This window comes from Lepisosteus platostomus, chromosome 12 (assembly GCF_059453375.1).
Source record: "Lepisosteus platostomus isolate fLepPlt1 chromosome 12, fLepPlt1.hap1, whole genome shotgun sequence".
NCBI lineage: Eukaryota > Metazoa > Chordata > Actinopteri > Semionotiformes > Lepisosteidae > Lepisosteus > Lepisosteus platostomus.
In genome coordinates, this window is record NC_142622.1 from 10,972,614 (window position 1) to 10,996,086 (window position 23,473).

At 40.5% G+C, this 23,473-nt stretch overlaps 1 protein-coding gene across 3 annotated transcripts; it reads left to right on the forward strand.

Annotated features, from left to right (window-relative positions):
• The first annotated feature begins 170 nt into the window (after window positions 1-170).
• Window positions 171-23,107, forward strand: atad2 (ATPase family AAA domain containing 2). 3 transcript variants are annotated; one of them, XM_088600945.1, is made up of 29 exons: window positions 171-679; window positions 3,188-3,339; window positions 3,820-3,872; window positions 4,197-4,347; window positions 4,591-4,672; window positions 5,454-5,541; window positions 5,645-5,761; window positions 5,980-6,091; window positions 6,469-6,486; window positions 7,861-7,974; window positions 8,993-9,101; window positions 9,413-9,528; window positions 10,349-10,523; window positions 11,174-11,262; window positions 11,584-11,743; window positions 12,159-12,249; window positions 12,728-13,042; window positions 13,483-13,606; window positions 13,743-13,929; window positions 14,284-14,469; window positions 14,936-15,071; window positions 15,503-15,699; window positions 15,920-16,079; window positions 16,474-16,596; window positions 18,143-18,295; window positions 19,654-20,025; window positions 20,812-20,945; window positions 22,372-22,500; window positions 22,884-23,107. In XM_088600945.1, the coding sequence occupies exons 1-29, from the start codon at window positions 506-508 to the stop codon at window positions 22,914-22,916; spliced, it is 4,050 nt and encodes a 1,349-aa protein (XP_088457071.1). In that variant the 5' UTR covers window positions 171-505; the 3' UTR covers window positions 22,917-23,107. The 3 variants fall into 3 exon arrangements, with proteins under 3 accessions (XP_088457071.1, XP_088457072.1, XP_088457073.1); XM_088600946.1 differs by lacking the exon at window positions 6,469-6,486; XM_088600947.1 differs by lacking the exon at window positions 19,654-20,025 and having other exon boundaries at window positions 176-679.
• Window positions 23,108-23,473: the final 366 nt, after the last annotated feature.

The following is a 23,473-nucleotide window of genomic DNA, read 5'->3' on the forward strand; positions in this document are numbered from 1 at the left end:
CTTGTTATGACCTCGGCTTGGGGGCGGGGCCTTTGTTATTAGCCAATGAAAGCCCCTCGTGTGGCGTTGTTTACTACGCGCCAAAAAGTTACCGGGGCCCCCTTTCAAAATAGATCACTACGCAGGATGGAATAAAATTCTTAAGGTGTTTAGAAAACAAGAACGACAGGACGCAGGGGTGCCATATATAAATTCCTTATCATCACCGCCATTTCAGCATAGTGTGGTCAGAAACAGGACGTTACTTTCCAAAGTGAAGAGGGTGTACCTACGTGGCCTATTTCTTGCTTCGGAGCAACATACAGGTAGTGATCTGACTTTCTGTGACGTTTGTGGCGCCAGAAATCAAGGGCTGGAAAAACAGAAAAAGTGAGAGGTTGTCTGCTAGCGGCAACTGTCCGGCCACTACCGGAAAAGGGACATGAGCGGATTGTTCCTACTCTGAAATCTCTTCACTTTTCCAACACGTCCGTTGACGGTCTGAGCAGGAGAACGGGGAGCTATAATGGTGATGTTGCGCAGCAGTGCGGGCGCGGACCCCGCGTCCCCGAAGAAGCTGCCGGCGCTGGACTCGAGCGCCGAGTTTCTGTCCCTGAAGTCCGCGCGGAGACGCTCCGCGCGCTCCAGGAGGGCCGCGGATGACAGCTCGAGCGGAGCCGAGAACACCCCGACTCGACACGTGAGGCGCCTGTCCTTTCGCGGGTTACCAGAAATAATAATAATGATAATGATAATGATAAAGCTGTTAATAGGAGGGTGTGTGCGTCAGGAATGACAGCTGTTTTGGACTAGACGAGCTGCGGTTTCTTCCCAAGAAACTGTCTGAGTCGGGGGCTGACTGACAGCTGGCCCCCAGATCAGCCGGACACTTCGTGATATAGGGAGCCTTGCGTGTTGGCTCTTAATCGCAACAAACTGATAACAGCTGGACTACGGCGTCGGTTTATTCTTCTGGTCGCCCAGAGCTTTCTCAGATCAGATGATCTGGGCTGCCTGACAGCATCACTGACTTCTAGCAAAGAGAGTGAGAGTTGGGATGACGTGTGAATTAACAGAGGACGAAACCCGGTGTACAGTCCGTAAAGTTCTTATTTTGCATTGAAACAGAGAAACATAAATGCAAAATACTAAGGTTACTGACAGTTTTCCTTCACGCGTTATACGACTTGTTTTCATACCGGCCTAGCGGTAATTAGCTTCGTTTTCGACCTATCAAAGTTCAGTTTCCATGTCCATGTGTTTTAATTTAGAGGCGAAGAGGTGAGCGTGTCCGGGTCATCATACTAACCTTACGACTTGACTGAATAAAGGAGATCATGTCAAAAGCTGCTGCTGGCTCGATTGTCATACTGCAGATCCGAGGATGAATAATTCCTGAGGTGGACAGCAGTGGACACCTGGAGACGAAAGGGGATGATTTTGAAGTTACTGCGAGTAGTAACGTCAGTGGCAGCTAAACGTTAGCAGAAAGTCGTGATCTCTCCAGGCACAGAATGCAGTAACTAAAGCGTGTCTTTAAAATAGTTACTCCCCATCGTCGTAGTTAAGAAATTGTCTTTTATGATTTGTTGAACAGTAATCTGTCGCTGAAATTTGCACAAGCGCTCCCATCAGTTGGTAACAGCTCAAAGCTGTCCAATAGCTGGCCAAAAGTTGTAGGAGCAGATCACAGAAGGCAGTGTTATTAAGTGAAAAAAGAAACCTTAAATGGAAATCTTAATAAAAACACGACTTGGCAGCGTCAGTGATTATATTGCTAGTTGACCTGTGTCCAGTATGTCTGGAGCCTGATGTTCTGAATCAATTGGATATTGCAGCAGCAGCCATATCACCCTGAAACTCACAACTGGCAGCCCACTGGAGCTAAGCAGGTGTGAGCCTGGTCAGTACCTGGATGGGAGACCTCCTGGGAAAAACTAAGGTTGCTGCTGGTAGAGGTGTTAGTGGGGCCAGCAGGGGGTGCTCACTCTGCAGTCTGTGTGGGTCCTAATGCCCCAGTATAGCGACGGTGACACTGTACTGTAAAAAGGCACCGTCTTTTGGATGAGACTTTAATCCAGGGTCTTGACACTCCTGTGGTCATTAAAAATCCAAGGGTGTTTTTCGGAAAGTGTAGGGGTGTTATCCTGGCTTCCTGGCTAAATTTCCCATTGGCCTTTTAAAATCATGGCCTCCTAATCCCATCTATGAACTGGCTTCATCACTCGGTTCTCCTCCCCACTGATAGCTGATGTGTGGGGAGCGTTCTGGTGCACTATGGCTGCCGTCGCATCATCCAGGTGGATGCTGCACACTGGTGGTGTAAAGCGCTTTGAGTGTCCAGAAAATTGCTATATAAGTGTAAGCAGTTATTATTATTGTGCTGTAATGTGGTCAATCAGATTTTAATTTTGGACAGCATGATATTGCAGCAGATAGCATTGCTGCCTCTCAGCACTGCGGCCTTAGTTTGAATCTTGGACCCGGAGTTCTGTCTGCATGGGGTTTGTATGTTCTCCCCGTATTCTCACGGGTTTCGTCAGGGTGCTTTCGTTTCCTCCAAAACATCTATTAGTTGGTTAATTGACTTCTGGGAAATTTGGCCCTTGTGTGCCCTGTGATGGACCCCACCCGCCTTGCTCCCGTTGGTTGCTGGGATAGGCTCTGGCTCCCCTGTGACCCTGAACTGTGGTAGAAGCGGTTAGAAAATGGATGAATGGATAATATATAAGATCTCTGGGTGAAAGGCCTGCTGCACGTATTTAGGGAACTACCCTTCGAGTGTGGAACTTAATTTACAGGTGAAAGCTATGGAAAGAACTAGATCTGCTATTTTATTGTAACTTTTAGGTACATTTAAACTGGTAAGCCAGTAAGATTTTCTTTTAATTCAGCTTGCTGAGATACTGTATACTGTTTCGTACCTTTGTTGAGAGGATGAAGGCATTTTACAGCTGGAGTCTGATTTTTATTACAGTCAACAATTGTAAGGTTGGGCTGAATAGAAACAGAAGGAGCCTCATCAAGAAAGACGTTTGTTTGGTATGACATTGTGATAATCTTCATGCACAAATGTGAGGAAAAGCGCATCTAGAATCTAGGAAAATGTGTTTTCACCCAAAATCAATTCTGCTTTCTTGTCTTATTTTTTTTTTATAATAAGAAATAAGAAATGACACATGTTTTACAAAATTTCCTTTGAATTTAGAGCCATGTATCAGTAAAGGATGAAGAAAATGTAGCTGAACTATCTCTAAGGAAGACAAACGGGCAGAAGGAAAAGCAAGAGGTGTCTTTCTCTGATTTTAAAGATAAGGAAACTCCACAAAAGGATGGGAAAGAAAGAAAACATTTTACAAGGTAAAGTCTTTTTGTCTGTGGAGAACACAATGTCTTTTATAAAGACCTTTCAGAACCGATTATGAGGAAACAAATTACTGCCCCATTACAAAAGGTCTACTGGTGAAGCTCAGTGTAGTGTGGAACCCAATTTATGTTCTAATTAGCAAAGGGCAGGAGGATATTGCTGTTAAATCACAGCTTTAAAAATGCTGGTGAGATCTTCACATTTTTATCCGAGATTGAACTGTAATTTTTTAGCAATATCTGATATTTCGCTTTGAGGTTAGAGTGCATCCATCAAACTCTGTTTGGCATTATTGATTAGAGAGTGCAGTTAATAATATTCAGTTGCCCATTTTATATTTGCAAACACAGCATTAAGGTAGCATTGATTTCTTTCTTCTAACGTATACACAACCAGTAGAGAATGGGTTATGAGTAAATCATTGTAAATCAACTGTTGAACATTTTTGAAAAACAAATGTTCTCTGTTTGTAGGAAATCTGCAAGGTTGCAGGCTGATGAAAAAAGCGTTGAAGATCATCCAAAAGGTATGCATGACAAATATGTGGCCGTAGTTAAATGTTCAAGATTAAGATATAATTCTTAAACACTGTAGTAGTGACATTGGTGTATCTCCCAAACTGATTTTTAAGCCTGACCTTGTAATTATATTCTTAATTGTAGTCCTTGTTTCATAAATGTATTTATGCTCTCAACAGCATGGAAAAGGTTGTAATACAAGCATGAAGCTGTAACTGTCTGCTTGTAGGGGCCATGTTTATTGCAACTTGAGCTGTGTTATCTGGGGGGAAAAAAGGAAACCATCATGTTGAAAATAATCTCTGTTGCCTTTTGTTTCTTCTGTGACGCAGATGATAGTGATGCATCTCCCACTTCCAGGACTCCGGAAAGTAGAGCAGCTGGGATGGAAGTTGAGAGCGAAGTGCGCCGCAGCTCCAGGATCAGCAGATACAGGCTCAACGCAAGGAATCAGTCTGTACTGTACGACAGACTCATTACTAAGTAAGGGCTTGCAAATCTGTCTCGTACTGTAATTTGATTCCAGGGATGCTCTTTTATTACGTGTGTCAGGCTGTGTAGCATGCAGTTCTCACACAGGAAAGTTCGACTTTGTTCCCCTGCTAATTTCTAGAATCTGGTTTTGCCGCACGTCATAAATGCTTCTCATGCACTTAGTTAATGTCTTGACTACATTAAGGTATGCCCTTTGACTTTTTCTGTGGTCTTGGCCTGTCTTTTCTTAAGCACCGCTGAGGCTGTTCTTCAGAAGATGGATGACATGCAGAAGATGCGTCGCAGGTTAAGAAGCCGAGACACTCAGCAAGCTGTAAGTCCAGAACTATTCAATCTGGTGCAGATAGAGCAGCATTAAGCAAGATGAAAATCGGCGGCATCTCACAGACTCTCATGGATCATGGTTATTAATGATAAAATACAGTCCATACCTGTAGATCAATGAATATGTTTAATTAAATTGGTGCTAATTACGTTTCGGGGGTAGGTATGTTGTTATAAAATGCAGTCTGAAAACATAGAACACTATATCAAAACAGCACACTTCTTTTCCCTATTCATTGCCACAATTTTAGATTGTTCAAATAGTTTCCTGCATTCACCAAGTAAGCTATAGTGTTGTCTGAAATCTTGGGACATTAAAGTTGGTTGACCTGTCTGTCACTGAACGAGCTCTTCCAAGTCCCAAATGCGATCCCAGGTTGAAGGAATCTTGCTACTTGGAATTAACTTTTACCAAACAAAAGGCCTGCTGCTGCCCCCTTCCCTATACTTTCAGAGTTTTCTCTGGGAAAGACATTTCTCTGCTGCTTTTATTAAAAATGAATATTTTGTTGCACTTTGTTTACTTTACCTCAAATAGATCAGTTTCTGTTTCAGTATTTGCTGCACAAAGATCATCTCTTCTAGCAGCAAGTGGTACCAAACTTTATTTTTCATTTTTCCTAAATAATGGTGGTCTGCCAATTTGTGAATTGCTGTGCGACTTTATCCTGGGAGAGGAGCAATATATAGTCATCCTTTTAAGCTTTTTGGTTTGTTGGAAATTGTTATTTTTTAACTTTCATTAACAAGTGGTTACTGTCAACTTGTAGACTCTTGGAATCTATTCAGGAGCGAAAAGGAAGAGGGAGTCTGAAAGAACAGACGAAGAAACTGACAACCAGGAGGATGGTAATGAAGGTCTGTCCCTTGATGGCGTTCTAAAAAATATTTGCTCATTAGATATTTCCAGCTTTCCGTCTGATGGTCGTCCTGTCTTCACCTTGTTCATTTAAATCTTCAGGGTTCACTGAAGAGGAGGAAGAGGAAGACGAGGATGAGGATGGCGAAGAGGATAACCAGAAGCGTTATGAATTCAGGCAAAGAAAAACAGTGGTGCGCTACCAGGCGCCTCTGGATGGTGGGTGTTTCATTCTGCATGTGGATAAAAGGTTACCCTGTAGGTGGGAAGAACGCTTCAGGATCAGTAAAACAAAATGGCTCCAAAGTAAAAAAAAAAAGCATTACGTTAAACTTACAAACTTGCTTATTCTTAGAAAATGGGGCCGTCATTTTTTCCATGAATTTAAACAAAACGACTTACATGAATGTATATTCTTTTTTCATTACTTTTCCCAGAACCCAGGAAACAGAGTTTGTTCTACAATAGCCGTTCCTCTTCTGACAGGAGACGATATCGTTTCAGCTCTAGTGCCCCAAGGAGCCCTTACAGTAAAAGGAGAAATAACAGGTTGGAAAAGACCCTCTGTCTGCACAATTAGACTATTTGCATTAACTGCTTCAATTCTCCGGATTGAATTGTTCTGTCAATAGAGCAGTTCAATTTCCATACCTATAAGGCAATCCCAGCTTGCATTTCTTGTCAATTTTATAGCCCACATGGTTTCCACTACACTTTGGCTCAACGTCATATGCATCTTTGTTCTTGTTCCATTGGCTTTCATAAAGCATTGCGTTCCACGTAAGAAAAGTTGTTTCCATTTACCACCTACAGAGATTTCCCATAGTATTCAGGATATTGAGTTTTTGAACCTCAAACTTTTGTCAGTACAAGATAAGAAATGATCTCTTTTTGTTCTTGTTTTATTTTTGCTGGCGCAACAACAGAATTGGGTCTGCAGATAGGTAAGATTTTTAGCATTGTACTTTTAGTAATGTACTTTATTTTTCAGACCTTGCCATCTATTTTACTGTAGGAATAAGAGAGTTTGCCTTTGACATGACATTTTCAATAAAATCCTTGAATGTCCTAAGAAGTTAGATATATAAAGCAGTGGTAGCTATATTCATTCATGTAAATGCACATTCCTGCAGATTTTGTGCATATGTTTTTTTTTTAAATGATTGAGAAACTGGGCACTTGATATTTATTCTTATCAGGAATCATTCTTGGCACTCTGGTGTTGATCAGAATCTTCAAAAATTGTTTTCTGGGTTCTGTGCATTTTGTTGGTAATTACTCGTATGAGGCCTTGGAGACCTCACACCTCAGCCTGTGCTTGTTACTCACTTTTCACCACGAGTCTTATTGATAACAGTTACACCAAAAAACACAACCAGGTGGGTAACGGGTGTGAATTTAGACTTAAAGGGGACCTGCAACGCTATTTTTCTGTTTCCGGGTTAGAAAGAAACGGCATTGATGATCGCATTTCAAACCACAATGAAAGTAAAATGTACACGGTAATGTGTTAAACCTTCCAGGTATGAGACTAAATTTCCAGGTATGAGCAACGCCTTATTGCTGTCATTGTCTGCAATTTAGAATGAGGCAACAAAACCTTTGGTGACTCAACTGGCCATATTACATTGTAAACAAGTAGACTTTGTGGAGTTAAATGTCTTCTGTAGTATCTGTACTTACAGTATTTGTACTACAGTGACTAGAGAGTAAGAAGGGCTGGTTTAAGTCACAATTCTCACAAATTCTTGCTCTCGCCCGTGGGGAGACCAGCAATTTGCGACAACGTGGCAACCATACAGTACTTTCTCGAAGTTTTGTACTTAATTCGGAATTTGTAACATTTTGCGATACCATCAATTAAGTTGGGAAATTTGGACTGCAGTTCCCCTTTAATGACTTGGCTGAGGAAACATTTAAATCCCTGGATAGCATGGCCAATGCTATCCCTGAAGAACCACAGAGTCCAGCAGATTTTATGGGTCACATTAGATTATGCATTTATAAAGACTTGAAACGGCAACTTTGATATTAATTAGATAAGAGGTCATTAGAAATGAGAATATCAAAATACATTGTAGCTCTCAAGGTCCCCAGGTGGCATAACTAGACAAATTAACTTATTAAATTGATTAAGCCTCATGTTTTCCAATTCTTTATAACTTGATGATTTAAGGATGATCTATGAGACCTGCAGGGCTGTGACTTTTCAAAATAAGGGTTACTTACACCTGCTATAAAGTAACTAAAGATTAGGCTTCGTTGCTGTGCAAAATCTTTCCTTCATCAGCTCTTCGTGTTGGGTGTGTTTCCACCAGACGCAGGCATGCCATTCACAGCAGTGACTCTACCTCCTCTTCCTCTCCCTCCTCTGATGATGAGCAGCACTTTGAAAGACGTCGGAATAAAAGTCGAAACAGATCAGTGAACAGGTAACTGCCTCTGCGCAAGTGTAATTCACCTTACATTTCCCTCACACAGTACATGACTTAACATTCTTCACTTTCAAAACAGTGTCCTCCACCTCTTCTCCCAGGATCAGAAAGTCACTTTTGCTGGTAATGGTTACAACATACCTGAAACTATAACAGAAGCATAAGGTGAAAACTGGGGTTAAGTTTAGTAATGTCAGTAATAATTTAAAATGATCAGTCTGTCTAAAGCATTATAGGTTACACTTCTAAGTCTTGCAAACAAAAATATATTAGCAATGAGAACTCCATTGTGGCGGGATAGGCCTTATTGGATACATTTAAATCAGGGTGTTTTTCAACCTATTTTATTGTATGGAAATATTCAATATTTTGTCATTCTAGCTGATTGTAGAAGGGTGTATCCTTTTTTCACTTGGTGAGATTTTTCAGTTTTTTTCCATTTAATGGGTTAATGTTAACTGCAGTATAAATTAGTTGTATTTTGAAGACACTTAGAAACTCATTTCCAACACATCAAGTGAAGTAGATTTTTTGGGGGCTGCTGTTGTTCAGTTTTAAGTACCACTCTAACAGCTTACTAGAAAACACCTTGAATAATGGTTTCTGCAGTTCTGTAGCATGTGCTCTCAGGGTGCTACCAGTTGCTACAGTAAGGATGTTAATACAGTACTACATAAAATATAGATGCATGCTTGGAGCAGTATATAGTAGTGATGTCATTTTTGTCATAACGGATCCTATTGTTGCATCATCTGCATGTTTCATTTCCTTTATGTGATTTTGTGTTTTGGGTTAGATATAAGAAAAGCTGTTTGCTTTGATGTGGTGTAATTCAGGATTTCTCGGGAATGGACCTTCTCAGTTGAAAATCTTTACATGATAGAATTGTCTTAGTTATTGTCCGTCTTTAAATTGAAGTGTGTTTTGATCCATTTTTGAACTGGGCTTGAATGTGTTGATGTAACCCTAGTTTAATGTAGCTTAGTAACTGTACTCTCACTGGCTCTTTATCCAGATGCCTTCCTTTGAACTTCCGGAAAGAAGACCTTTTGGGAATCCACCAAGACAGAATGAAGATTGGAACAAGTCTCGCTGACGTTGACCCCATGCAGATTGATACTTCAGTAAGATTTTTTTTTATTGTGAATTCTTTGAGCCTCTGTTGTGTATTTCATGTTTTTTTTCACATCGCCTTCAGATTGTAACGCATTTTATTATTACTCATTTCTGTTTAAAATTAGTCTTGTTGAGGAGGTTTAATCATTCTCCATTTCTTATTGTTGTTTTGGACAGAAAAGTGCATATAGTTTAGGACCCAAGACAAACATAACGAGTAGGAGTGAATATATTAAATAGGTGCTCTGCTTCTACTATTATTGATTCCTAACTTCTTCTGAGAAGCTGAAGTGGGTTAAATAATATTCCCTCTAAACAGGTGCGGTTTGACAGCATTGGCGGTCTGTCGAGTCACATTGCTTCCCTGAAGGAGATGGTGGTCTTCCCTCTGCTGTACCCAGAGGTGTTTGAGCGATTTAAGATTCAGCCTCCACGGTACGAGAATTTAATGCACATGTGCAAAACTGGACTTCCATGATGAATGAATGTAGCAGTGTTTAAGAATTTCTGCATGGATTGAGTAGAGAGAACCCACTGTATGTTGTGGAGGGAATTGAGGAGAACTTCAAGTACTTATGAGTAACCATGCTGTTTCCAGTTCTTTGCGTCATTCTTTTTGTATTGGATAACCCCAGTGCCATTGGATATATATATATATTTTTAAAAGCATCCCTAATTTGGAATTGTGATTGGCCATCTGCGTGGTTTCTCACGCCTGGGCTGTGAACTCTGCAATGACACACAGAGATGAATGAGAAGTAGGAGGTACAGGAGGTGTAGCACCGACTGGAGGAAAAGAGCATCTGGCACCGACGGCACCCACAGCAACCGCATGCCGCTGTATTACCAGGAGCTGAGGGAGCCCCGGCTGATTACCGGGGCTCCACCAATTGAGCACCACCTATTGGGGGAATCCCAGTCCCAATCGACTGGTGACGTGACACAGACTGGAAAGAGTGACACCTGGAGCAAAGAGCTCAGGCTGCTTCCGAATCGGAAGCCCCAGGTTTCTGACACCGAGCCTTTATGGGGGTGTTTAGGCCGTTCAGTCTTCTGAAATGTTAAGAACTGACTAGTGCAGGCACATTCCAGAACTGTTTCCTCCCGCCTTTTGATTTTGGACCTCTGACTTTGAGAAAGTCATGCCCTTTCCAAAGAGATTATAAGCCACAGGCAAGAAAAGTTCCTACACTCTAGACAGCTTTTCTGGAACCAGGAGTTGGGATTTTCTGACTTATGCTCTTGCTTATTTCAGAGGCTGCCTGTTTTATGGACCTCCTGGTACAGGAAAGACGCTGGTGGCCCGGGTTCTGGCCAATGAGTGCAGCCAGGGTGACAGGAAGGTCGCCTTCTTCATGAGGAAGGGTGCCGACTGCTTGAGCAAATGGGTGGGGGAATCGGAGAGGCAGCTCAGACTGCTTTTTGACCAGGTAATTCAGCTTATTTGTTAATTTAAAAAAAAAGAAAAAATCCCTAAAAAAAATCTCCACATTTGGAGGCTCTTATTTTTCGCGGTCTTGTTTCCAGGTTTAGTTGACCATAATGAGGTGAAACTAATTTTTAAATGTGCGAAATGGCAAAAGGTCAAGTTATTGGAGGTGATGTGCATTTTTGTGTGAAAGTCAAAAATTAAATGTGATGAAAACGTGCTGCGTTCTTCTCGCCACACGTGTGTGTCAGCTGAAAGTTGTCGGTTGAAGTGAATATTGAAACATCTGTGCATCAGCTGCCGTTTCAGAAGTATGCTGAAATTTCCTTTAAAGTTGGTAAATTCTAGGGCTTCTTTTAGTTTTGAATGAGTCATGAGGATGGATTAATTTTTTTCTCCTCAAATTTAATTTTCTTGTGTACAGTATATGCTGTTAACCACAAAATATCTTTCAAAGGGATAATGTTTTGCTTACAGTTCTAGAAAACGTCAATCCTCAGTTTTCTATAGCCTCATGTTAATAATGCTGTGAAGTGTGTTTTTCACATTCAAGAGAAAGAATGTTGTGAGGGAAGGCACATGAAAATGTGTTAATGGTTAGTATTCGCGGGTCTCCTTTTTAACCTTTTGTTTTTCCGCCCGTCATTTCAGGCATACCAAATGCGTCCCTCAATTATTTTTTTCGATGAAATTGATGGTCTGGCTCCAGTTCGATCAAGCAGACAAGACCAGATACACAGGTGAACTTACTACCCAATTTTGCAGGAGTAAATTGTTTGAAAATTAGTAAAAATATTTGGAAATGTGCTGTTCTTCCTCCGGCCCACCTGCAATGTTACTTGGCATTAAAAAAAATGATGTAATGTGGGATATATTTATTAAAAATCTTAAATACATGATTAAAAACAGGTTGAATGTTGAAGGGAAAGCTGGAAGGAAAGGATTGTTTCCTCTTTTCACACAGGGAACTGACCTGTGATCTTTTGCACTTATTTGATGTCATTGTGCCTTTGATTTTAAATACCAAGAAATCTTGCATCTCACTTGCTGCTTTATTTCAGCTCCATTGTGTCCACGCTGCTGGCCTTGATGGATGGGCTGGACAGCCGGGGGGAGGTTGTGGTGATCGGAGCCACTAACAGGTTGGACTCCATTGATCCGGCGCTAAGGCGGCCTGGCCGTTTTGACAGGGAATTTCTATTTGGCCTTCCGGACAGAGAGGTAAGTTTAACCCTTTTGGCTGGAAAAAATGTTTCTGTTTGCCAGGCGTGTTGCATTCTAGGCATCTCCAGAATAGATAAGTGGAAGATTTTTTTTCACTTATCAGAAAACCTTGTATTTTTTTGGAATTCCAAATGGAATTGGAATTACAGTAGTTTTCAGAGGATTTATTTTCTTTGGTTGTGAATGCAAATAAGGGATAATTTAACAACTTTGAATATACAGTATTTATTCTTATACCAGAAGAAAGTGAATGTGTTTTTTTTAAATATGTGTAGGTTTATAAACTATTTTTCCTTGAAAACTCAAAACTAAGCTCTCGTAAGTTTGATTAGAATCGGGAGTTGGTGAAATCTTTTTAGCTTTAATTGTTCTTTAGAAACATCTGGTCTTTGCACATTTTATTGTTTTGCAGGCCCGGAAAGAAATCCTGAAAATTCATACCAGACCGTGGAGCCCCCAGCCCTCTGATACTTTTCTTGAGGAGCTGGCTGACAAGTGTGTCGGTAGGACTTGCAACACTATACTTCATTGGATGATGTATTAAGGTTTTCTATAAAAGGGTTCTGTTCCTCTCTGTTTCTTCAGATTTCTATACATAAATTCTTGCCTTGAAAGCCCACTCCTGGTACAATTAATGTTAATCTTATATGACTGTAAGTGATTGTAGTATTGAATTGAGAATTTCTTCAAGACGCTAAGCCTTTTATCAGTTCAGTCCGTAAACAAAAAAACTCTTGTGTTCTAAGTTTTGACACAAATGTTTTGCAAGAAGTTAAAGGTAAAACAAAATGTAGATGTCTTAGAAACTCTTTAAATTGGTATCCAGAACAATTAGCCATTTCCCGTCATTTTATTGTTTTCTCCTAAGGAAAAAACAGGTTAACGCAGTATGATTGATGTTGAGGTTTTATGAAAATGGCCCTACATCTGAAGAATTATGTAACCGGATTTAATTCTGTGCTGTGTGTGCTGGGTTCCCAGGTTACTGCGGTGCAGATATTAAGGCGGTCTGTACTGAAGCTGCACTTTGTGCTCTGCGGCGCCGCTACCCCCAAATCTATTCCACCTCCGAAAAGCTGCAGCTGGACGTCGCCTCCATCACTATCACCAGCAAGGACTTCATGTTGGCCATGAGGAAGACTGTGCCGGCGTCCCAGCGTGCCGTGTCCTCCCCTGGGAAAGCCCTTTCGCCCATTGTCCAGCCCCTGCTTTCCAGCGCCCTGGAAAGCATCCTGGAGGCGCTGCACAAGGTCTTTCCCCATGCCGAGCAGGGCTTGAAAAGAAAGAGAGACACGGGTGAGTCGGTGTGAGGGTGGGGCCTCCTTAGCTCTTGAAACACTGCTCAACCTGCTTCAACAGTCATGCGTCTTTTAGTTTTGAAAAGGCTTACCCAGTGACTTTGAAGCCTTGTTTTATTTTGTTGGAACACACAGATTAATGAGGTTTATTATGAACTAGCCACAGCACAGGTGGCTGAAAAACCATTTGGAATTTTTCACTCTTTTTACCCTAAAGAACTGCAGATTGAGATTCTTTAGCCTTGGCAGATGAATGGCTTTTGAACAGTTCATCTTAAATGTAAGCAAAGGTTGTGTTGGTTTTTAAACTGGATAACACCACAAAGAGTCCTGGTTAGTCGTTGTCGTAGAGGTTTTAAGTGCGATACTAATGCAGTTTTAGGAAATTGGTTTGAATCTGTGGATGGTTATTCAAATTCAAATGTTCTCTCTTGCCAGACATTACAGCTAATATTCTAGATGATGACCTCATGTACAGTGATGATGAAGGACAATCAGTGTGTCAAAATGGCCCTCTCCAAAGACAAGCCCATCAAAACAAGCCCTTCCTCCATTCCAACAGGTAACCCATTAGAAATGAATAAAGGACAGTATTAACAGAATGGGATGAGCAGGTGCTCTGTCAATGGATGACTAGATGAAGGTGAAATTGGTTTTCCCATCATGAGGCGTATTTGTCCCCCCTCTGTCTCCATTAGGAGTGCCCATTATCACCCAACTTCATACCGGCCTAGACTGCTACTGGCTGGCCGACCAGGGTCAGGCCAGAGTTCACACCTGGCTCCTGCTGTACTCCACGCCCTGGAGAAGTTCACCGTGTACACCCTGGACATGGCTGTGCTGTATGGGATCAGCTCAGCTTCGCCAGAGGAAACCTGTGCACAGGTAGTCTGTCTGGGCAGAGAAGACTTCCTCAGTGGGGAATCTGAAGGAGATTTGGGTTTAAGTGATTTTTAAATACTAATTGTAAGGTTAGGTTGGATTCCACTTTATTTTCTGATTCCTGTACTAATGGAATATGTTTTCTTTTCGGCTTCCACACAGTATAATGAAAACTAATAATTTTCATAATTACACAATTGATAGTAAAGAACACTCGTATTTTTAGTCCGATTGTTTTTAGGAATCTTTCTGAGGTATGTGTGTAGAGTGTACATAGTAATGTTATTGTAATCTATAATACAATGTGTAAATCTTTATCTTTTCTTGGTATGCATAAATACACTATTTTTATTTCAGCTTTTCTGTGAAGCAAAGCGAACTTCCCCCAGTATCCTGTACATTCCTAACATAGACCAGTGGTGGGAGACAGTAGGATCTGCTCTGAGAGCTACATTTCTCAGTCTGCTGCACGGCATTCCTTCTTTCTCTCCGATACTACTTCTAGCAACTTGCAGTGTGTCTCGTGACTGCCTATACAAGGAGGTATTTGATTTTTTTTTTAAACTAAGTTTTACGGTGTCAATTTGAGTGCATTTGTCTTGTAAAAATATTCAGGATGAAAAAATGTTTACTCTCATCACATAATGTGGACATGATTAATAAATTTAATTCCACAACCATGCTTTTGATATCTAGTATCTATTAAGTCTAGTATCTAATCTAGTATGGAACAGCCTGGGAACAATACCCCTTTTCATGGTGTTTACACACCTTTCATCTCTGTTACTCATTTATGCAAGTCATAAATGGCAAACTTTAATTACCTAATTTTCTTATTACTGTAAATGAAATTGTTTTCATATGTATAGAACTGTAGTTGCATTACTTTCCTCTTGCAAAAGACAGTTTCCTCTAATCCTTCAAATAGGCCGCCTTTAAATTTTTGTCATCTCTCAACATGCTTACAGGTATTTGACGCTGTAAAAAGTGTTTTTGCTGTTGTTCTTAGGTCCAGGATCTGTTTCAGATTGAGTACGGCGAGGTGTTTTGTGTTCAGCTGCCCAGCCAGCAAGAGAGAAGAAAGTTATTTGAAGATCTGATTCTGAATCAGACTGCCAAGCCTCCAGCGTCCAAGAAAAAAGCGGGTCTGTTTTCGAAAGGGCGCTGCGCTCAAACGGCATTGTTGTGAATGGAGGAGGAGCTGGGCTCTTTTTAAGATTTGTGTTGTGGAGGTGGAGGGGGGGCAGATATAGGACAAAATTCCAAGTCAGAAGTCAATTTTAGCTTTTTCACAAATCTTTTCGTATGAATTTAAAAAGTGCTCATCTGCTTTTGTCAGATTTCCCGTTCCATAGCAAAGTTGAGCAGTTCATGGAAGTTATCTTAAAAACTGCGAACGAAATGAAGCTGGCTCTGTTGTTCACCGCCCGTTGTCGCCAGTTATGCCTCAGTGGAAGGAGGGGTCTTCCACGCCAGGCTCTGACGCCGAGGCGCCCCCCTTTGGGCAGTGCAGCGGTGGGAGGGGCCGGGGGCCTGTGTGGGCACTCACGTCCTGCCTGTGCTGTACCGTACGCAGTGATGCGGGCGCTGGAGGTGCTGCCGGTGGCCCCACCGGCCCCGCCCCGCCAGCTGTCGGAGGCGGAATTGCAGAGGCTGGAAGAGCAGGAGGAAGACACCTTGCGGGAGCTACGTCTCTTCCTGCGCGACGTCACCAACCGCCTGGCCATGGACAAGCGCTTTCGAGCCTTCACCAAGCCCGTGGACATCGAGGAGGCACGTGGCTCTCCCCGTCTCCCCGTGTCTCCCTCTTTCTTTTCTCTCTGCGTGCTCAACGTCTCAAACTAAAGTGCTGCCCTGTAATGACCACGACGAGGGCATTTGATCAAGTAAAATTCCTTTTGTGGTGCTGAAACTAAGAAGGTCTCGTCTCTTATCTGGAGACTGAACGAGGCAACCGTTTGTACTTGAATTTTGATGTATTTGTCTTGTTTAGGTTCCTGATTATAAAACGGTCATCAGGCAGCCCATGGACCTGTCCACTGTGCTTTGCAAGATAGACTTGCATAAGTATGTCACTGTCAAGGATTACATGGAAGATGTAGACCTGATCTGGAAAAATGCATTAGAATACAATCCAGACAAGGATCCTGCAGGTAACAGTCTCCTTTGTACGTGTGTGATCATTTTAACATGGAGAACAATTAAAGACGCTGATAGATGCACTTAAGTGTGATACAGTAAACATATGAATGCAGAATTAGTGTTCTCTTTATAAGGTTTTATTGTACCATACATTTAAGGGGGAAATGTATCAAACTCTGCTGGGCTAATATAATCTAATATCCCAACCATTTGTTTTTTTTATTTCCTAAGTCATTTATTCTATTAAACTAATAGTTGTTATAAAAAATAATTTGGGATTTAGCTTTCAATTTAAAGGGAATAGTAAACATTTTCATTTCATAGCTATATTAAAAATATGGAAACTTATTTTTTAACGGACTTTTAAGATGGCTTTTTGTGTACTCTTCCTGGTCTGTGTTGCAGATCGATTAATACGCCACAGAGCCTGTGCTCTGAAGGACACAGTCCATGCAATCATTAGAGAAGAACTTGATGAGAATTTCGAGAAGCTATGCGAAGATATTCAGGAGTCCCGGAAAAAAAGAGGTGAAGTATTTATTTGTTTAGTAAGTTCTACGCACTGTTGATTTTTTTTTTAAATGGATACTCTTTCTACGATCAGCACCTTATTTACATAATTGTACAGAATTACTGATTATAAAACAAGAAGCATCTTTGCACCTTAAGATGTGCAGAAATGTACTGTAAGTTTGTAAGTTAACATTCTTTTTGTGATATTTATCCAAATCTGCATTTCTGATAAAAGGGTCCCTATTTCTGTTTACTTGCCCATTGTGGCAGGAGGGATTAAGAAATGAAAGAGAGAAATCTCTCCCTAATTTTCTGTTTTCCTGCACTTATTTTTTTCCCACTGAATTCTGAATCTCTAGAATTAGGTGTCTTTTGAAGCTGTCATAGGAAATTCTGTCATGTTGGTACATGTCTGCCAGGTCAAGGGCATATATTCTGCTGGTAAAAGATATTACATGTCAGAGAAGTAAAACAAAATCTGCAAGCTTATTTTTCATGCACTCTTAGCTATTTTAAGCTGAGGTAGTCTTTATTGTTCGGCTGCAACCCTGTGGTTTATTATATTTGTTACAAATTGGAAATGAGTATAATTCTATACAAATATTATTAGAGTCTGGATACCTTTGTTTTTTGTTGCACAAAAGACTGTGGTACCATACCGGATTACACTTTCATCATGGAACTGAAAAACATGGAGGCGATCTGACTACTAGCACCAAAAACCTGTAACCTGTGAAGAAAGTAAATTACCTGTTTATACTGAGTAACATCTATGCGTATTCCCAGACATTGTTTAACATATTAAACATTCTTTAAACAAACACCAAGCACACCTGATAACACTAAACCATATGACATTGTATAGTTTGCCACCATACATGATATTGTAAAAAGCTAGGGGGTGCAAATATGTTGAATAAATGAGGTAAAAAATATAAGGTTAACAGTTGCTGCCCACCTTCCAAGCAGACACTGATAGGCATGTTTTCTTTGTTCTCTGGAACAGTGAGGTAAAGCGTATTGATAATAAGTAATGCATGAGTAATACTCAAGGCAGCACTAATTTATAAGATTAATATTTAATTTACAATTATTAATAATTATTTTTGGTCAGCATACCACAAAACTCATAATATAGCTTTAGAAGGAGTTCAGAAAACAACAAGAAATAATTTCCTGCTCTCAGCGATTGTCCTTTACAGATTTGTTAAAGGTGTTACATATTTGAAGTTGAAGATGAGATTAGATCAAGGTATACAGTATCCTAAAGGGTGTGGATGGGGTCAATATGGTCAAACTTGACAGTGAAACAGTTGCACAGCTCCACAAATGGAAGTTAAAAGGGAGTCTGTTTAAGAAACGCTTCTACTGTATTCGCAAAGAGTTGTTGGTATCAGGAACGTGCTTTCCAGCCAAGTGGTGAAATCATGAGGCTGCTGTTCGAAATGTTTATTCACTTTATGTACTAAGTTACCAAATGAGAAAGATGGTCTGAATGGCCTCTATTCATGTTTTGTAAGTAGTAAAATGTTTTGTAACTATTTATTTTTTTTTTTTAAAGGCTTTTCAACTTCACAGTTTGCTCCATCCTATTACCACGTGCTTCCAAAGCAGACTACTTCTACTGATTCCAAGAAAAATGAGTCTAACGTAGCTAAGGACTCTGTCCAAACATCTGCAGCACCTGTAACCGCAAGTACTCCACGCCCTCAAGGTGAGAATTTACGGTCACAATTTTTAATTTTAAGCGTTATTTAAGGTACATTTTTGTACCAAGGTAAGACTTAAATGCTTCAGTAAAACCTGCATGGAGGATGAAGACTTATTAAAGAAAGGAGATAACTCATTAAAAGAAAGATAAATGTAATAGTCAAGAAATGTCTGTTTCTAGAAGACCTCATCATTAGTAGCTCATTTAGCTTGGTATGCTGCTCTAAAAATCAGTAAGTAAAAATCAGATGGATTTTAACCACTGAGAACTTAAGCATAAGTGGGAAAGAGAACAATAATATTTAGCAGATCATGAATGATTTACAGCTCACATGACATTCAGTGGTGTTTTACCACTGTGGAAATGGTGAGCATAGGACCAGCGAAAAGGGCAAGTTATATACCAAGACAGTACGCAGGGATGTTGCTGAGAATGAGGACAAGCCATATACCAGGACAGCATGCAGGGAGTTCACTACAAGTGAGAACAGGATAAGAACAAGCTGCCGGGAGTTCACTATCAGTGAGAACAGGATAAGAACAAGCCATATACCAGGACAGCACGCAGGGAGTTCACTACGAGTGAGAACAGGATAAGGACAAGCTGCAGGGAGTTCACTATCAGTGAGAACAGGATAAGAACAAGCCATATACCAGGACAGCATGCAGGGAGTTCACTACGAGTGAGACCAGGATAAGGACAAGCTGCAGGGAGTTCACTATCAGTGAGAACAGGATAAGAACAAGCCATATACCAGGACAGCACGCAGGGAGTTCACTACGAGTGAGAACAGGATAAGAACAAGCCATATACCAGGACAGCACGCAGGGAGTTCATTACAAGTGAGAACAGGATAAGAACAAGCTATGTACCAGGACAGCATGCAGGGAGTTCACTACGAGTGAGAAACAGGATAAGAACAAGCCATATCCCAGGACAGTACGCAGGGAGTTCACTACGAGTGAGAAACAGGATAAGAACAAGCCATATCCCAGGACAGCACGCAGGGAGTTCACTACGAGTGAGAACAGGATAAGAACAAGCCATATAGCAGGACAGCACGCAGGGAGTTCACTATCAGTGAGAACAGGATAAGAACAAGCTGCCGGGAGTTCACTACGAGTGAGAACAGGATAAGAACAAGCCATATACCAGGACAGCATGCAGAGAGTTCTCTATGAGGACTATTTTCAGTATTAAAAGTTGTATCTGAGATTATCACACAATATCTCAATTTAGAAATGACATTAGCTTTCAGGAGGTTACTGTAGGTATTGGTAATATTAGTGATGCATCAGACACCATATGTGCAACCTTACAAGTCTATGAAATTATTTCCCACACAATCGATGTGCCAGTAGCAGTTCTGAAAAGAAAGCGCAGGAGATGCCGGTGGAGTAATGGCTTTATTGCCAAGAAAAAGACTTCATCTGCAACCTCCAAAGAGGGCGTGAATGGACTCGGGTTAGAAGGAGAGGAGAAGGCGGAAGAAGTAGCCGAGAGCGAAGATTGTGATGAACTTGACGCGTTACTTAGCAACGGGTCCAGTCTGGAGCTGATTGAGCTGGAGCGCTGTGAGGACTCCGCAGGGGAGGGTGATCTTGAAGCTCCTGAGAACATAAAACCGAAGCACCCAATAACTGATGAACCTGCACAACTTGAACACCAGGCAGAGAAACTGCCTTCCACCCCTGCAGAGTCTGATGGAACAGACAATCAGGAAGAACCCAGAGGTGTGTAGAGCTGATGGCTACATTCACTGCCCTGAACTTGGTTTCAGTTTAATCAGTGCTTTTCTTTTTTAGGTTTTGGAACATACTTCACTTCATATTGACAGCTGTAGAATAACGTTCGGTTGTGTAGTTGTGTCATCATGCGTGCTGCAGAGAAACACAGAGATTAAGTCCATGTTGTAAAATAAAATGCAAAATAACATTTTGGTTGCAGATCCTTATTGGGTAGCACACACTTGAAGAACACTCTGCATTTGAAACAGTCCTTTTTTTTTGGAGAGGAATTAACCTGTACTTGTTCCTAATAATCTACATGTGCATCTGCCTCTTTGCTGTGTGTTTGTCTTGATTGACTGGACTATGTGTTGCATTAAACCACAGCAGTATGTTTGGTTTCTGCCCCAAGTGAAAGCTGTAGCACCATTGCATGTTAGGGGTGGAGATGGAGAAAGGTATACAGTAGTGAGGCTTAAAAGAATGGTGGTGTGGCACAAGCTTCATAGTTGTCATTCATGTAAACACTTTTTCACCTCTGTCTACATAGGGGGAAAAGGACATTTAAACAGTCTAGAGTTTAAGAGATTTCATAACCATTTTTAAAAATATGTCTTGGAGAATATGCAGGGATAGAGGTGTATTAAGTGATTTTGAAAAAACCTGTTAATGTTTTTTTTTAATCAGAAGACAGTGCAGGTCTTCAAGGAAACAACCAAGGAGTCGTTTCTATGTGCGTACTGTCTGCTAATAACGTGTAGTGACTGTCATCCTGTCCGCCTGTGCCTGCAGAGAAGAATGCCCTGCGCATGACGCGAGGCCGGCGCTCTCAGGTCGAGCAGCAGCAGCTGATCAACGTGGAGAAAGCCATGAAGATCCTCTCAGAAGTGACCCCACAGCTAGTCGTTGACCACCAGAAGCTGAAGGTATCCTCTTGGCTGATCAGCAAAATTTTCTCTCTATGTCCCTAGTTAACATTTTTCTGTGCAATGTAAAATCACAATTTTACATTGTGCACAAAGGATTACAGTGTTTCAATCTGGGGGGGGGGGAGGGGAGGTTTACAATGACAACAATTTGGTGTTGTTTAAAAACAGCCAGCTGTAAAACCAGTATTTTGCCATTTTCAGAACACTTCCAATAACAGGCATTAGTACTTCAGAATTAAGAAGAGTGTGAAATATTTTATTTTGGTTTGGTGTCTTCAACTTTAGGTGAAAAAGATCATTCAAATGTTATAATAATATAATTAAGCTTGCATAGAACTTAAAATATTGTTACGGGGGGGGGGGTTATGAAACTGGTGAAAATCAGTATTTGAGTGGTTTAGTCAACAATTGAAATAATTATTCATAACTCTCGACTTGTAAGAGATTTCTAGCAATTACCCGAGTGGCTGGTATAACTAGAGGCACGTGAATTATTTATTCTCTGGCACAGCTTTGCTGAGAGGAGTAATAATCCAGGCACACTTGGTTAAAATAAATATTTATTACAATAAACTATACAAGACACAAAACATACAACACACAAAGTTACATTTTATACAGTATTTACAAACGAGGCATTTCAGAGGCCTAACTTTCTGCTCACCCATAAATCCCCAGATTGCCACTAAGCACTAAACTCTTAATATGCCTACACACAAGTGATGAGCTGCCTTCTAACTAAATACAAAGTAACCTGCAGTTAAATCTCCCGGCACCCTGGATGCCACAAAATAAATGGGAGCCTATATCCCTATCCATAAAAATGCACCCTAATGAGGAAAGACGTTTCTAACTGAGGTATCTTTTACCCAGGAAACCCAAGTTCCATAAAAACACAGAAAAGCACGTTCTCTCTAACAAGGTTCAAATACTTAGCTCCAGTAAGGTTTGATTTGGATGATCAGGAAGTAGGTGCTCTCGCCTTTAGCAAAACTTTAGCATTGTTTCTGCTCAACGGATCCCCAGACCTCAGCAAACATCCTCTCTCCTTTGAAGTTAGAAGTATTTAATTTATTCTTCCCAGTGTCACAAACTGTTTCTGAAATCTAAGAGACACTTCTAAGTCACCTAAAGCTGTAACAATATGTTCTAAATATAATGATAATGAAATGAGCACTAACTTAACCCCTTATTAAACAGATTCCAAAATAACTTGCTTACAGAACAATACAGGTCTTGAATCTAAAATATATCAATTATAAAAACAAAAAAGCCCTTTCTGCACAACTCTAAAATTCTTTGTCTTGAACAACAAAAGGCTGCACTGAAGGAAAGGTCAAGAGGAGATGATTGCTTTCACTAACTTGATTTGTTTCTCTGAAACGGATGTGAGTGAAATAACGAGGCTCTTTTTTTTTAATAGAATTTACTGGACCGAGTGATTGCCAAGACTGAGGGATTTGAGGTGTATCAGCTGGAGAAGCTTTATGCTCTGCTCTGTCAGTGCATTTATAGACATCGGAGAAATTACGACAAGACTGCACTAATACAGGTACAATAAGGGTTTTATACCAGAAGGTTTTAAGCGTCTTGTTTAATGGTAGAAAAGACCGAGACTATCTAATGGACAAGATAATGGATCCTTTTGAAAGATGTTGAGTAAATTCAAGAAATGTACATTGCTTCTGAATTCAGCAGTTCCAAAAACAACTTGAAATTTCTCCCTTGTCTGTGTCTTCTTAGAAACATCACAAGCCAAATATGCCGTTGCTTATATACATTATCAAGTAATATGTGCAAAAGGAAGATTTGTTTGACCTAAACTTTAATTACTTACATTGTGAGTCAAAGCTTAAGTGTGATGTGGGAAATATGGCAGATTTGTTCTTGGTTTCTGAATGAAGAATAAATTGTCCTTTTCTTCTTTTTTTACAGGAAATGAAAAAAGAAATTGAGAACTTCACTTAACTTTTCTGACTTTTTTTCCAAAATAAATGAAGCAGGTGTCAAAAAGGCATTGCAGTTTCTTATTAAATATTGTACAGAGCTTAAGACTATAAACTATAAAGTGTTTATTTTACTAGAATTTTAAGTACATTTAGAGATTTCTGGGTGAAGTGTTATTTGGCTTAAAGTTCATTAAATGCTTTAGCAATCCAGTTCTTGTAGTTGTTTTTCTTGTAACGTCTGATGCCCACTGAGCAGTACTAAACCTCTTTGTGTTCCACTAAAGACCCCTTTTTTAAGCTGAAGCAAGTGATGCAACAGAGTATCAGCTTCTTTGTTGTCATTGTGGAAATAAATACTGCCCTATAGTATAGTTGGTTTATAGGCCTTGGTCTATATAGCAAGGCCTACATTTTTAGTGGCCTGGTTACTGTAATACTGTAATATACTAGGCTGTACTTGAGTTTTCTCAGACCTTTGTTCGTGGTTATTGTACTCTGATATTTTTGTGACATTTAGTAGTTTGCAACAGCGCAAAAAACAGAATGTCAGTCGGCAGTGTACAAAGCTGTAGAGGA